Source organism: Orbicella franksi, chromosome 6 (assembly GCF_964199315.1).
Source record: "Orbicella franksi chromosome 6, jaOrbFran1.1, whole genome shotgun sequence".
NCBI classification, from domain to species: Eukaryota; Metazoa; Cnidaria; class Anthozoa; order Scleractinia; family Merulinidae; genus Orbicella; species Orbicella franksi.
The window spans coordinates 22,591,897-22,608,389 of NC_138150.1; the positions used below are offsets into that span (position 1 = coordinate 22,591,897).

At 37.7% G+C, this 16,493-nt stretch overlaps 2 protein-coding genes across 3 annotated transcripts; one reads left to right on the plus strand and one right to left on the minus strand.

The window, feature by feature from the left end:
- Positions 1-47: 47 nt before the first annotated feature.
- Positions 48-5,135, minus strand: LOC145491396 (nucleolar protein 12-like). Of its 2 annotated transcripts, none has more exons than XM_081470586.1 (6): positions 4,981-5,135; positions 4,076-4,181; positions 3,399-3,447; positions 3,059-3,210; positions 2,534-2,616; positions 48-1,206 (listed from the first exon to the last, which is right to left on the minus strand). In XM_081470586.1, the coding sequence occupies exons 1-6, from the start codon at positions 5,043-5,045 to the stop codon at positions 1,152-1,154; spliced, it is 510 nt and encodes a 169-aa protein (XP_081326712.1). In that variant the 5' UTR covers positions 5,046-5,135; the 3' UTR covers positions 48-1,151. The 2 variants fall into 2 exon arrangements, with proteins under 2 accessions (XP_081326712.1, XP_081326711.1); XM_081470585.1 differs by having other exon boundaries at positions 48-1,390.
- Positions 5,136-5,185: 50 nt separating this feature from the next.
- Positions 5,186-16,004, plus strand: LOC145491397 (centromere protein M-like). Its single transcript, XM_081470588.1, has 6 exons — positions 5,186-5,267; positions 5,369-5,448; positions 5,552-5,650; positions 8,541-8,620; positions 10,205-10,296; positions 11,123-16,004. The coding sequence occupies exons 1-6, from the start codon at positions 5,187-5,189 to the stop codon at positions 11,270-11,272; spliced, it is 582 nt and encodes a 193-aa protein (XP_081326714.1). The 5' UTR covers position 5,186; the 3' UTR covers positions 11,273-16,004.
- Positions 16,005-16,493: the final 489 nt, after the last annotated feature.

The window sequence follows — 16,493 nt, forward strand, 5'->3', positions numbered from 1 at the left end:
GTGGAGAGCACCCAAAAGAGCTCAAAATATATATAGTATTTTAATCCTTCAACACAAAGTTGTACAATACTTACACAGCTCAATTGTCATCTTTTGTGTTTTATTGACAAAATGTAACAAAATATGAAAACTACCTAAAATGGTAACTTCTTCTGTCACACTTGTTGGGCCATGTAACTTGTTTATGTACTGCTACACTCATTGGGCCATATAACCTCTTTATATGAATGCCACAATACTGATCTCAGCAAACCCAATAATCTGCACTTGTAAATGTGAATTTATTTTGACTGTCAACACTTCCATTTGCTTCCAACAAAGCCGCGTTACATTTTAACTTCACTTGTTCATGTATATAGCAGAAGCACTGATTTTTGGTGTTAGGTATTCCTTTTTAAACCTGCCAAGCTTTAGCTCTAGCCAAGCAAGAAGTGGTTGTTCAAGGTACCAAGCGAACAATGTTAATTTTCTGTTTGCATGTATTGCCAAATAATCTGTCTCTTCTACTAGTAGCTAAAGCCAGTAGGAAATTCTCATTTGTTCATCTCATATTGAATCACTGGCTCTGTAACTGTGTTGGTTTTCGTTTTCCAGAACTGTTGGAAATCAGAATTTTGTTTTTGCTGAACTGATTTTTCTTTGCCACTTCCAAAACTAGAAGAAATCTGGGGTGAGTCTCATCTTGTAGTTGTTGTGGGATCATTACTCAGGACAATATAGCTTTTGTTTTGTCCACAGAAATGGCCCTTTGAGCCACTGTGAAATGAGATTTCTTCTTGTTTCTAAAGTTTCAAATACAGCTCTTCCCAAAAGTTATTGATAATGAATTACATTAAATTGCATTGTAGTTTGGACTTGAAGTTCTTCCTGGCTGTTGTTGTCTATATTCACTTCTTCAGGGCTTGCAAAAAGTGTTGCCGCATTGTCCAGGACAAGTAGATTTTCCTGCAGGGCAGGTAACTTCTCATTCTTGCTTGCTTGCCGATGGGCAAGAGCCTAGGGAAATCGTCTGCCAGTAACAAAATAGTAAATTTTAAGTTGCCTGGGGCAAGCAAAATTTGATAGCTGCTTGTCTGAGAGTGAAGGACAAGCTTGAATTCAAGTGTTTTTCAAGCCCTACTTCTTTCTAAGTCACTGTGCTATGGAGTGCCTCATGCCTCAACCAAAGACTTGTGATCTGTAGCTTTGATCCCATCCAACTTGAACCTATGAAATGTGTGATAAATTATTGATGAATTAACTCCTTTTGAACTGCTTTGATTTACCATGGAGATGAGGTTGTTTCCTCTTTTTACTTTTTCCAGATTGACCTTCTTGCTGTTGCACACTTTTCTTATTGCTTCTTTTCCTTCTAAATTTTTTGTGAGACTTTTGTCTTTTGGAAGTGGCTCTGTCAATGTAAAAAGAAGAGCACCACTTGATAAGTGGCTTTATTTGTACATAAATGTAAAAAAAAATTTCAATCCTGCTTTCAAAGTTTCCAGTTTAGTGTTTAAACCACTAGGTGTTACAATAACTGCAGAAATTCTCATGCACTCAATGGCTAATTTTCATTGTCAATAAGCAGACAGACACATGAATTTACGACGCAACAAAGCGCAGAGAGTGGACAATTTGCCAGTTTGTTATTGTAAAAAACAAATATGACAGGAATTTTTCATGCGTCTGTCCTGTTATCGGCAATGAATTTTGTCATAACATTGTCAAAGTAGTCTGCGGATCCACTGAGCTATCCCCTCATAGATCCACAGCTACTTGGAAAATGTTATGATGAAATTCATGATCAATAACAGGACAGATGCATGAAAAACTGGACATGTAGTAACATACAGCTGACATGTCTGTTCTATCATTGTATCTGTCAGTGACTACACCTACTGCCATTGGTCAATATAGCAGGTGTATTCTACTGTATGGCCCGCTAACATTTAAAGCCCCTTGTTGCCAAAACATCATGCAATAATATTTATTACCTTTCTTAACATTCATACATGTAGCATGTGTGTAAAACTACAAGTTAACTTTAAAAGATTTTGACAAAAGGGTATTTAAACCCTGGGATTTAAAGGTGCTAATGGCTTAGTAGTAACTTCGAATTGAATCATTTTGATTTTGATATTCGGTGGTTTGAAGGCACTCTCCATGACTTAAACTGTTTGACCCACAGTAGAGATATTAATCATAAATATCTTACAAACCTCGTCTTTTCAGTCCTACTGTAAGTTCCAGATCCTTGTTTTTATTTCCTTTGATTCATGGTCCACACACTGCGCTTCGGTCATAAATCGAAGGGGAAAGAACTTGGTCTGTAACTTACAGTACAGACCTCAAACTCAGTCAGACAGAGGCATTTTGTTGTCTTTTTAAGCATGTTTAGTACATGACATACACACTACAGTAACTTCACTAAACTGATATTGAATGTCACCCTCAACAGTGATTGTAAACTCCCTTGTTGAGGAGCTGAATCAATGATTTATTATAATTTGTCATTCATTTCCTACTAAGTCTGTAAGATAAAGTAATTGCTTACTTTTCAGTCCCTTTAACTGAAGAGTGATTCTGTACCTCAGCAAGTGAAGTATCTGGTTGTGATTTTACTTTTTCCATCAAACCCTGAACACAAAAAAATCATGCATTAGAAAGAGTATATTCAAATAAAGTAAGAAACAATACACATAAGTTCATGCAAGAAGGTATAATGTATAAGGGCAGTGTATCAATCATGAATAGCACCAGACCAATATCTGCCATTAGACTTCTAAACTATGACGAACATTTTTTTTTTCATGTCTGACACCAGTAGTATTAAAACCAGCATTAAGGTGATAAAGAATTAGTACAGTTTAGGCTGCTGCAATTCACAAAGAGAATAGTATATTATCAAACTCTATGCTTAGGGGAAAACTACATGTATGAACTATGAAAGGAATTACATGTATACATTGGCATTATATAGACTATCAATAATTTAGCCAAGCCTTATATTCTGGAGACCAAGATCTTCATATTAGTGTCTTAGCACAGTGGGGGGTGGGGGAGGTTTAGTATCACTCACCTTGTTTGGTCCAATACATGCAAATTTTCCATTGTCCAAGTTGACATCACTGATCGTGGTAACCGTGACAACATGCTCAGGATGATCATATGTTGCATCAACTGATGATGGTACTTCTTGCTCACCTTTTTCGTCATCAGATTCAAGAGCCTCTAAAATTTGAAACAAACACTAAATTGGTTCTTAGCCCAGTGAAATGCATGCATGTAAATGGACAGTTAAGATTATTAACCAGATGTGTGACGATGAGTTTTGCCCCCAAAAAACTAATACTGAAAAATGTGAATTCAAATAAAAACATGAAAAACCTCTACTATAATTCCTAATCTAACATTCTTACCTAATTCTTTCCTGTGTTTCTCCATTTGTTCCACCATACTTCTCTTTTTCTATCAGGACGAAAATAAAACATTCAAAATGTGTCTGCCTCACAAAGAAAAACACTACTCTCACCTTCTCACAACACCTTGCATTGAGGAGTGTTACAGAACTTGAAGAGTTCAAGACCATGCAGGCATTCACACAGACAACCAGGCAGGTACAATCTTGGTCAGATCAACGCGGATCACAAAAAAATAGAGATAGAGGAAATTGAAACTTTTATCCATATGAAGGTTAAAATTCCTCTAAAATATTTGACCAAATCAAGAAAAACATTTCTGTGTTGCCATGCTGCTATTTTGTATTTTTAGAGCCTTTTATGATTTGAGTTGATCCAAGTCGATTCAAGTTTATACGAGTTGATCCCACCCGGACTGGTAGTCCAAGTTGATCTGGTGTGACTTTTGTACCTACCTCAGACAATCAACCTGCTGGCTGGCCCTAGAGAAGCTACACCTGTACTTCATGGTGGTACAGTAAAATACTGTTTCCTTGAGATCCTTGCATGCATGCAAAAAGTTTTCAAACAAAACCTAACGCACGTACCTAACATGCTTTACAGACTGGCTTGGAGGTTTCTTATATTAAGTGACACTGCATGTACCATGTGTAACCAAAGCCAGTACTGAGACAAACCTCTTGTTTGAGTTCCTTTCTCCTTTCCTTTTCCTTCTTTGTTAAATCTTCTTTTGCCTTTTTTCTCCGTTCATTTTTTCTCTTTCGAAAGCCAAGAAGATACTCCCTTAAAAATAAGCACACAATTGTCAATGTATGAGTCTTGAAATATAAGCTTAAGCAAAGTTAAAGCTCTCTACGTGTTTGACCTATATATAGTTTGGCCCTGCGGCTATATACAGAAGTAAAATCAATAAGGTTATGCTATAATATATAATAAGGTTATGATATAATTCATACAATTAAGGATTGCTATCGTTATAAGTTTATAAAGCACAATCTTATCAGGGGCACCCAACGGATCGTTTCGGTAAATTATTTGTTCGGAAGGCCTTTAATCCCCTCTGATTTTCTGAAGAGAATTGTCACCTCGAACTTTCGTGATATGAGAAATTTAATGTCTGTTGTTTTCGAATTGTAAAAAATGTCGTTTTAGGTACCGAAAAAAGGTCAGCTATCATTTTCGGAAAGGCGATAAGACCTAAGGTTTTCGGGGAATGGACGAAAAAGCCCTAATAAATTCGAGAATATTCAAGTTCCCCTAGAATAACCGAACAGACAAAATTTTTTAGCGCAACCTAAAATTAACCTACAGAGCTTTAAAACTACTCCAGATAACCTAAAACAGCGTTTAAAAGCATTTGAGAGAAAACGGTCGTTGGGTGCCCCTGATCTTATGATGTATCTGCCGCAAATAAGGAGACTATTCCAATGAAACAGTACATGAAATGTGCGCTCAAGTGCACATTTTAAAAAGTCCTTTGTTGCTTGAATGTTTGCCAAAGCACAAGGGTTTTCTTGAAAACCTACGTGGAGAAAGGAGGAAAAGTTGATCTTCGAAAAACAATAAAAGGGAAACTAAATACCTGCGTGAATTTTCATCAAACACAAGGACCCTCTTTTCTTTCTTTAGCTTCTTCTTGGCCGCCATCTTGAAAAACACCCACTGAAAAGTTTATTTGAGTATCGCAGGCGCATATATATGAAGTGAGTTGTTCCCAGATCTTTCAGTGGACTTTTCAGGGTTGTTCCCAGTCTCTCAAAACAAGAAGAGCGCGAAACCCAAATAAAAATGGCGGAAATTCCTGATAAAAACGTAAACATACTTTCCCGGTTCACAAAGCTTCCGGACAAAAACCAGGCAACTGTTTTGGTAAGTTTGGAAATCATTCTTTCTTAAGGTGTATCTTGTTTTTTTCCTTTCGTTTTTTTTACTAAAGTAAATTTATCTTGTTCCCTTCTCCTTCGACACAGTTTGTTGGTGTGAAGGGAATTGGAAAGCACAGGATTGCAAGATCTATGCTTGGTATTCACACCGATTTCTCGCTACAAATGTAGGTCTCATATGTTAATCTTTTGTAAACTTGTTAAGGTGCGTGTTTTTGAATTTATTCACGTATGTATATTAACAGTTGCTTGTCAACAACTCAACTACAGCCGTGTTGCTACAAGTCTGCCATTGCCAGAGGACACTGAAAACACAAGACCCAGAATCGATTTTATTGTCCTGTTTATCGACTTAACCAATAATTTGAGGTAATCCAACAAAATGAAATCTTTAATTACAGTTCTTGTATCAACTTTGACATTCAGTTTGCTTCTAAATTTCATTACTGTTTCTTCTAATTAAGGTTACCGTATACCTTCAGGGGTGTCTCACGTCCAAGCGATGTAGCGCGTCCGGTTTAAGCTGTAGATACCTAAACCCGTATATCAAATTAAAGCTTATAGAGCTGGCTATCAAAGCATACCAAAAATTTTGAAATAAAATGAAGTGCCGATTTTTTCACGGCCACTAAATGCGAGCGTCCTAATCACCTTTTGGAACTACAAGTCAAAGCGAATTTTGTTTTTCGCCAATTTATTTTTTTCCTCGGTTTCAGGACAAAAAGCGCTAAAAAAGCGTGTCTGCGTTTTGCCATATTCAATTGCAGTAAAAAGTTACAGAACATTTTCAAAATAGGATTTAAAAAATGTGAAGTGACCGTACAAAAATTGCTCTCGGAGAAAAAATATTTCGAAATAAACAATTCGCAGACACGTTTTTGGTTTTTATATGTTAATCTAGCTACTGTCCAAATTTGAGGGCAATCAAACAAATCCCCTTTGAGTTGTAACTCTTTAAAGTGTCTGCTTCAAGCGAAAAAATTTATTCGAGAAAACAGCGCTAAGAAAAATCTCTTACTTCGCAAACAAACTCCGCCCACAAACGCCTTCAACTGGGTTCTCAGATCACTGAGCCAATCAGCGCTTGGAAAATTTACTACCATTAACTCGTGGTGAAATTTACGCGTGAATCTCGAAAAACCCTTGTGTTTCGCAATGCGCTCAAGGCGGAGAGATAATTTTTCTGTAGCTCGGTTTTTCTTGAAGCTGGTCTGGCAAAATGGGGAAGACGAAAAAGGATACGAACGCTAGAGTGGCTGGGCGACGAGAACAAACTGAACAAAAGAAAGCACGGCGGAGCAAATGTGCATGGATAATATTCCAATGGATCTCAATGAGTTGGGCGATTCATCGGTATCGGACTCAACAAAAGAGTCAATGTACACGTCGCTGTTATAGCTGTCGAGTTCCCAAACTTTTACAGAATCTTTCTCTACTCTTGACTCGATCTTTTTGCCCGCTTGATACGATAGCTATAACTTCATCCGTGAGGCCAACTTTCGCTTCTTCACTCCTTGATGTGTTTTCATTCGTTCTTCGCTTTTTCGAACTGGTAAACAGAGTTTTCCGTGGTCCACGTTTACTTATAACTTAATAGAATTACATCTAATACGAAAAATGCTTGGATCTGAGTAGCCAGCCAATTCGTGGTATCCATATATTCCCGCGAAAGTAGTCTCGGTTGATTGCGTACACGTTATAGGGCTGTCAATCAAGAGGGAACTTTTACTTCCGGCCGTAACGTAAAACCTCCATTTCTCCGCCAATATTGAGTTTTTTTCAATTTTGTTTTCAGAAATTAGAGATTACTCTTCGACCATTACTTTGAACCAAAAATCCAAATTTGAAGAAAATTGCCGATCTGAAGGTATACTGTAACCTTAAGGTCATTCCACTGAAATAGAACCTCCACTGAGATTTTTGTTAAACTTTGCCTATTGATTGTTTATATTATAGGAAATTAAATTCTGAAATAAAAATGAGGGGTCCCCAGCACCTTGTTTATACCCATATAAATCCTTGTAATAGCACCATGATTGTAGTCACGATTGCTTGCTAAATTCACGTTTCTGACGATTGCTTTTTGTTCTACACTGAGAATTGGTCCATATTTATTCTACACAGAGAAATTTATTACTCAGTTCAAAACAACAGAAAAAAAATGATAGGTCACCATACTCGTTTGCAAGAAAATGACGGTTTACCTCTATGGCGAGGTCCGGCTGTAAGCAAAAAGCCGCCATTTTTTAATGGGTGCGCGCTAATCACGCGTGAAATTATGCGCAGTAAGGATGTGCAATGCAATACTGGGGAATGACCTTAAAGTAATGGTCCGCGTAAGAGTGATAGGGTTTCACAGCAACGCATGAGCAGTAGAGCTTAGAATTAATTGAATTATTTAACTATTTCTGAGCTTTCTCATTGGATGAAATCATATTTTTCCGATGTCCGAACGGAAAAAAGTTGCTTTCATTGTATTTTTTCCAAGTATGACATTATTTAAATGTACAGGTCAAGCTACTGTTCAACCGTAGTTATAGCAATATTTTCCAGAAATAGCAGCGCAACTTAAATCCTGCAGCCATGAAATCCTCTATGTTCTTTGTCTTTTTTTAATTTTGTATGTTGTGGACTACATTGCTAGGATCAGTTTCCTCTTTCAACCAAACACTTGACCAGGTATCACTAATGGGTTAATCATTAACAGCAGATTAGCATGGTTTAGACATACGGTGTAAAAGTCTGCATTCGAGCTAAGTGGCCCATCGGGCTGGCACTTATCTCAGGTTTCAGTAACATGAAACGACTAGGAGTATTTCTGCTCTCCGTAGATGGGATGCTAGTCCACCGCACTGTTATATACGTATCTTTTTTCTTTGTTTTATGCTCATATTGTAATTTTATAATGTAAGTGCAAAATAAAGTGAAGTTGCAGGGTTACCCCCAGCATTAAATTTGCCGGTACCCATTTATGCACCTGGGTGGAAAGAGGCACCGTAAAAGTGTTTTTCCCAAGAACGCAACATAATGTCCTCGGCCAGGACTGGAATCAGGACTGCTCAATCTGGAGGCAAGGGCACTAACCATGAGGCCACCGTGCCTCTACTGGACATAATCATTGTGTTGTAGCTTGTAACCACAGACAGATTTTCAGCTCTTGTTTCATGCTAATGACATGAACCAAAGCTGGAAATCCATCTGTATTCGCAGGCTAAGTGTGTACAATCTTACTGATAACTGATTTCTTTACACTCAAAAGCTTGGAAACAATCAGGTCTTCAGTAAAACATATTGACATTGACTACTTCCTGGGTCACTGCTGCTTTGTAGTTACACAAGGTATGTAATGTTTGTTTTACACAGAAATGATACATGATGTGATATCATTTTTATTTTCACTGGCAAGGAAGTTGGATGCAGCTCTACTCTAATAGCATTTAACACTTAATGACTGGTCCCAAGGGGAACAGTGAATTTTGTTTCCGGAGAATCTCAATGTTTCCCGAGACGAAGCCAAGGGAAACATTGAAATTCAAGAGGAAAAGATTCACTGTTCCCTGGGGGACCAGTCATTAAGTGATTTGCTATATAGCAAAAAAAAAAAAAAAAAAAATACAGTAAATCCTCAAATTAGCACCCCCCCCCCCTCGAATAAGTGCTTCCTTTGAATAAACGCCCCTTCTATTGGCCAAAAATTTAACATTAGGGCCTCCCCTTGAATAAGCACCCCCTCCCCCTCCCCTATTTTGTAGACGAGTAATGAGGCAGCAAAGGATGTATAGTTTTCATTGTGTAGTATTAGATTTGTACATTGTTTCAGTTTGTGACCGCATGAAGTTTTGATGATGCTGCGATTTAAACTTTAGGATCAGCTTTTTATGTCGATAAACAGCTTATGTTGTTGTTTATGTCCACCTGATGTATTAAAAAAGTGATCATGTATTTTCAAGATTTGGGAAAAATTAAATAAGCGATCCCCTCAAATAAGCGCCCCCTGTCTTCTCCTAAATTTGAAATAAGCGCCCTGGGCGCTAATTCAAGGGTCTATGGTAATCACTTTATTGACAAATGACGTGCAACAGCGGTCAACATTTGGCGGGTAACAATGAACTGTTTCCTGTTTGACGTCATAGTTTTTGCAATGTTGCCCACTTATGGCATTTGGTGGGAAACAGTTTCATTGTTAGATGTCATGTGATCATGAACTAGCCAATGAATCGGCATGCTGTAGCAGGAAAAAGGCCAGCTATATAACAATATTAAAAAGTCAGCCAGTCTTGACATGTTGGTGATACAATAGAAATATTGGTTCACTCCCCCTTCCCTTAACTTATCAGGTGTCTTACACCACTTTCCAGAAGTAAGACTTTGATGGATTGATATGCTACTATTTATCAAGTGATTTTAGAGTACTGATATCACAAAAATGCTCAGTCATTGGTGAACAAGTTGTGGTTATCTTCGTGGCATAATATAAGTTCTCCTTCCATGGAGGTTCAGAGCACAACCCCCTAAAATAGATATTTTTTTAACTTTGCAAAAAGTTGTATCTTAAAATTTTTATCACAATTCAATTATAAGAAATGAAGGGCATTTGTGTAAATTATACCTCTAATCTGACATCACTTGATAATGAGTGGTAACATCAACCCGTCAAAGTGTAATGGGTCATGTGCGATATATCAACGTTGTAACAAGGTGCTGAGGCTTTCAGGAACAACTTCTATATTTGCTGTTGTTTTCTTTGTATCCAAGTCTCTTTGGGGAATTGAGAAACAAAAGAAACTTCACAAACTTGCAATTTTGTGCTGAAAACCTCAGAGCCATGTTGCTGGTAAGTGCTGGAAACTGTTGTCAGCCACCTCAATACACTTAGTTAGAAGGCTTCAATAACCCAGCATGATTTATATAATTGGTTTTCAGCTAAGAATGAAGCTATGCATGCTGTTAGCATCCAGGAGGTTACAAGTCTTGCAGACAGTTATGACTTGCCCCTAATTTGTGCAGACTTGCAGGTGAGCATTAAGCAGTGAAAGGGATATGTTAAAAATGTTGCAACTCTCTACAGCAGCCACCTTGGGGACAGAGGAAATTGGCGATTGTAGATAGGTGGCTGTTGTTGGGAGGTAAGGGGTGTAAATATATGACACCTATTCTTTTCAGGGTTGCAACATTTACATTTTTGAAAAATGCTTATTTTAGCCTGTTAGCAGTAACACAATCCAAACAGAACACAAACAGAGACAATAATGCATGGCACATATCAAGTTTGGTGACCTTTTCCAATGAACATGGGGTTTTGTATACACTGTTCATCAGTTGTTTTGGCAGCTGGGATGCATTTTAGTGGTGGTTACCGTTGTGGAGGCCAGGAGGGGTGGCCATTGTCGTCGGCAGCCGTTCGTCTCGGGAGACAATGGTGTAGCGCTATGTTGATGCGGAGCATCGTCTCGAGTGGCTATAGAGTCCCACTCTGGAGTGGTAGTCTCTGTTGCAAATAACGCAGACGAAGGAGGATGGTGCTGCAATTGAGGCTGCCCTGGTCCATTGTAGACAGGTTAAAACAAGAGTGAATGTATGGACTGTCCGCCAGGACCAAAAAGAACAATCAAGGCTGTGGTCTAAGAAAAATTAAGGAGTTCAAAGGATCCTGGTCACCCAGTACTTAAGCTTATATGGAAAGAGTAAGTTTTTTGAGCTGCAAGCCAAAAATTAGTCACCTGTGGCACCCCGGCATTTCTAGAGCACAGCCCTGACAATAGTTGATTATTTAAGTTGAGTATTTTTTACTGAAATAATATCAGTTACAATGTATCGCTTTTATATTGTTTCAAACTATAGAAAGAGGAAGACAGAAAATTTTTGTCAAGAAAACTTGTTCACCTTCTTCAAGTATCATGTGGATTCTGTGCAGATGTCACAACACTATTATTGGACACAACTAGAAAATCATTTGTGTTTGAGGATGAGCTCAATGGGACAATGGAGTAAGCTGAATGAGAATTTCTACAGTTGTGGAGAATCAAAACAAGACCATGAGATATCTATTGGCATTCCAGAGACCTGGGTATTAGCAACTACTACTGAGTATTATCAACTACAATAGTCATTTTAAACTAAATGGCACTATGTGTCATGAGAACATTTAATGGACATCAAACCTGCAATGATTGATTATCAAACTTTCATAGTTTTATTTATTTATTGACAAAATTAAGGGAAGACAGGGCAGGAAAAAAGTTTGAAATCTACTTGCCCAGTTGGATTTTAGATTAATCCATGCTTCAACTTAAGGGTTAACTAATCTTGCAGTCAGAAGTTTTGATATAGTTTCTGCATAGAAATTATCATTTATCAAGCCGAAAATTTCACTTAGACTCCCAAGACTTTAGGTACATTTACACGATATCCATTTTGGGTACGGCACTCCTAAAGTTTGGCAAGCAGGCCAATTATATAGGGCGCGGCCCGCTTGATTTTTGCTGTGTAAAAACAATTGTTTTGGCCCGCTTGCTGAAAAGTTAGGCGGGCCGAGACCACCTCAGAAAGTAGCCTAACTTTTTGGCGTAACAGCTTTCGCATTGGAGTGTCTTGTTGAGATATCTCATCAGAGTCTCGTGGAGAATGTATATAAATGTTCCACGAGTTACTCTGAAGTTGGAATACCACAACCCAACAGGAAAAGATGCTTCGACCATGTCAAACCACACAAAAGAATGAGGATGCATCCATATCTCTCTTAAAGTGGTACTATGATCAAATTTTTACCCCTTGATTTTTTAGGTGTATCACATAGAATTCCATGAAAGAATGAAAATGCCGTTTCACCGTTTGCAAATATCTGAATTAGTTCTGGAGATATTTAAGTGAAAAATGCGTAAAATATGCGAATGAGATGACTGATGACGTCATACACTCAACCCAATATTATATCAAGTATATAAATAGAGCTATTTTGGCTAATTTGCAGCATAGACCATTGAAACTTAGCAGGCTAATAGTTCTACAGGAAACACACCTACAGCTATGAAAAATTATGTTCCCATGGCAACTCACTCTTTTCCAGTCCACACCCACTTGATTTCAATATGTTAGTAATCTAATACAAATTATCTGAGACATCTTTCTTCATATTTGATCAAAATTTGGATGAGTGTATGACGTCATCACTTAGCTAATTTGCATATTTTAAAAACTTGAATGTCGCTAGAACGACAAGATATTTGAAAATAGTTAACAGCATTTTTCTTCTCTTACAGACTACTTCATTATGTTTTAAAATGGCTTAGATAGGAAAGATGCGATTTTCGTCATAGTACCACTTTAAGCGTGGAGGATTTAGACAGCTCATGATCAAAATAACTTGCAGCAGGCTGTATTGTCGCCGCTTTAATGCATGTAAGAGTGGTGTAAGGAACGACCTTGTTTCGTCCCTCATTTACGACAGGCGTTTTCGCTTTCTCAAAACAATAAGCCATACAATTGCTTTCTGTACTCGAGAATCTGCCATTTTTTTCGTTTGAACGGTCCGCGAAACCGCACCTGAAATCATATGTGAACCGCTGTCATGTAAGTGCAGGGACTCACGAATTTAAGAGTGCCGTTCTTGTTTCAGAGGTGCTGTTCAGAGATCAACATTGAAAAAACTCGAATATGTCTCACCCTGTAAATTAAGCAGGCCGTGCCCAAAACTATCGATAACTATCGGCCCGCGTGTCTAAATTTTGGAGTGCCGTGCCCAAAATGAATGTCGTGTAAATGCGCCTTTTGTAGGCTAATTTAACTTGCCCACTGAGCCACCCAAATGCCTGTTTTCACTTACCCCCCGGAGAGGTAGTCCCTTATATGAGCTATAAAGGTATGTGCGGCCTTAAAGGGTATGGTTTTTACCAATTCAAAATGTCAGGCAATATCATTTCCATGATGTGGCAAAGTATGAAAAAATTTCATCGAAGGAAAGCATAAAAATTAAGGAGTTTAGGCCAAAATGAGGAATATATGTGCCTGTCATTAGATGAGATGTTGCCATGGTAACGGCCTTAATCCAAAAATTGACAACCCAAAAATGAGCCTTATTTTAATAGTGCCCATACTGGTAAATCTCTACAGGGAAAACTTAAAGAGAAATGAACTAAGTTTCCTCTTCTAACTCGCGCTCTACAGGGAGTGTGTTCGTAAATACTCCAGAGAGCCACCCACGAATCGATTTTGCTCATACATTGTCAGTTTGAAGGCCTGGGTAAGTAACGGAAGGAAAACAAGTTACTTTTTTGAAATATCATATAACGGTAGAAATTTAAAAACTCAAATGTCGTTTAAACTCTCCAAGATGAGAAAAAATGACACCATTCAAGAGTCTTTATTCGGTAAATTACCCATGCATTGAATGAATTTAATGTCAACTCCTGATCTCCATACAAACTCTTATATTTTAGCCACAGTTCTCCAAACAAACTCATATTACGCTTGTGTGACCTGTGGTCACAGTTGGAAAATTCTGCTTTCATTTTAGTCGTGTACTTAGTAACGTAGTTGATTACGTCAATGGCAGCCCAGCGCGCGCGTGGCGCTTAAACCATGCCTTGCGTGATGCGCAGAACGTGTGCGCACTAAAAGTATGCACCGTCCTTAAACGTTTGAAACGCTTTAAAAGCAGTATTTAACTTAATAGCCGACAAGAGTTAAAAAAAAAAAGAGAAAAAGAAACACTAAACTAAATGAGTCAAATTTTAATAAGAAGATCTTGGTTGTTGATGCGCAAAACCTTGCATTAATAATAATAATAATAAACGTTTATTAATAAGAGAGGAACGAAATATAAATGGCCCCAATGGTATATACATATTGGAACGATGTTAGAGATTAGAAGCTTTATGCCATCGTCAGCCAATGGGAGGCTATCTCTTCCCACGAAAAGTTAATGTTGTATCGATAACCAATTCTATCACAATTGCTGCTAATCTCGCAATCTGATTGGCTAATTTGCCGTTGTCGATAAGAGTCCAGACCACGCTGCTCGCGTCAATGTGTGGGCTCACTCCGTTGCGCCTCGTGAGTCCACAACAATTTGAGCACTGTGATGACGCATATCGTTGTTGATGAGTACAGACCACGCTAAACCACATTCGATTTGTTTTTTACCACAATATCAATGTCAAAGAAAATGTTTTTTTTTCAGAGCACGTACTGAAAAAGGCCTACCACTTCATATTCCCGATGCACTCTTTTATCTCTTTCCTTACATACAGTGAAAAACACACCGCTAAGTAAGGATTTTTATGCCTTCGAAAAGATAACGAATATGATAGAATAAAAGAATGGAAAAGAGGGTTTCTTGACGAAGTTCTGTTAGTGAAAACATTTTTCAAGTGTGACCCATTTTTCCAGGTTACACTTTCTTTTCCAAATGTAACCTTTTTGAGTTATTTTTTCGTAAAAAAAAATACCTCTTCGTCGGCGCATCGGGTATGTTATGGACGGGTCAATGGATGAGTGAGTGAGAGATGTATGTATGTCACACCAATCAGATTGGATCTACTATAAACAGCCAATCAAATTTCTTGTTGTAAAAGTAAATGGTATGTGAGAAGATTTGATCCCGATACAGTTCAGAACGGCCATATTTATTCTTCTATGAAAGAGGAGGAAGTATTCATATATTGGGCTTACTTCGACATTTTCTGTGGGTTAGGCTGAGGATTTTGTGGGCGGGCCTGATAATCATTTGCAACTGGATAATCAGTCAAAGAAACACAGTGTTTGGCATATAACTACGACCATTTGATGAAGGGTGAGCTTTTCCCATTAGATAAGTTTCTGAATTGAGTCTCTACCACTAGATTTAAGAGGTGAATGAAAAACAAGTTGATGTGGTTTCTATGATAGGATCAATTGTATTTTAGGGGGGCGGAATGCACCACTGGGAATGTGAAGAGGTTGTGACCAGGTTCAAATCGTTTGCGTGTTGTATTGAAACCTAAATATTGCTGCAGAGTTCGTAATGAGTGTTCCGGACGTGTCGTTAATTTCAGCATCCGTTGATAAGTTTCAATGTGAAAAGCGAAGAGACTACGATTAATTTGGTCAACAGAACAAAAAGATATCCTGTGACGATTTTACAAGTATAATGGTTCTTGCTTACTTCTGGAATGAGAAGATACGTTTTAATGAAATTAAATCTTTTCCCTTCAATGTTATCGGGGTTTCGCTTATTCACATTAATAACTAACACGAATAGTAGTTCAAGAAAAAGGAAATTATTTTTGTTCAAGATAACTTAAGTGAGGTATATGAAGTCTTGAGCGTTTTATTGTATCAAACACAAGGACTTTGGTAATTGAAAAATAAAGACTGACGTGTATGTTGTCAGTTTGTGATTTTTAGTCCGGGTTTGGAGCGGAGTGTGACAGTTACATACATACATCGGCCGGGGTTGTTTTGGAGTGCATGATGTTCAGTCTAATGGTGGCTAGTTATGAACGAGATGAGCCTTGAGTTTTGAAACAGTTCGTGAGTTAGTAGTATGCAAATGAAACGAGATATTTTTATTTTTAGCTACAAAGGTAACTTGATACTTTTGTTTTCACAAAGAGTAAATTCAATTAGAGGTCAAGAATCGTCGCTTCTAGTTCTTAGGACATGTTTTAGAGGAGATGAGACTGTTTAGATTTGAAACAGTTCTAATGTTTACAATAGTAAGTGCAGGTAACGATTGTTTTGTTCTTGGTGCATGCAAATATAACGAGATATTTTTATTTTTTACTAACAAAGGGTAATTTGACACTCTTGTTTTTCACAAGGGAGTAAATTCAATTCGAGCTGACGAATCGTCACCACTTGTTCCCACGAGATGTTTGCTATCTTTAGTTACAAATAATAACTTAACACTTTTGTTTTTTATATAGGAGTAAATTCAATTAGAGCTGACAAGTTATCGGCTATTGTTCCCAGGATATTAAACGAAAAAGAAGCTTTCATTTTGGACGGTTTTTACGTTTCTGCAGTGGCAGTTTAATATTTTTATTTGATGGGCATTTTATGACATTCTTTTAACGGTAGAATTATGAAAACTGTTCAAATGTTCTTTGAAGACTACGTGGCACCAAGTTAAAGTGCAATTTAATTAAATCTGACTTTCAACGTGTCAGAGATATTTTTTTCTCTCTAGATCTCTCTTACAATTTTCGGTGAAGTAGTGTTGTGTTGTGTTGTG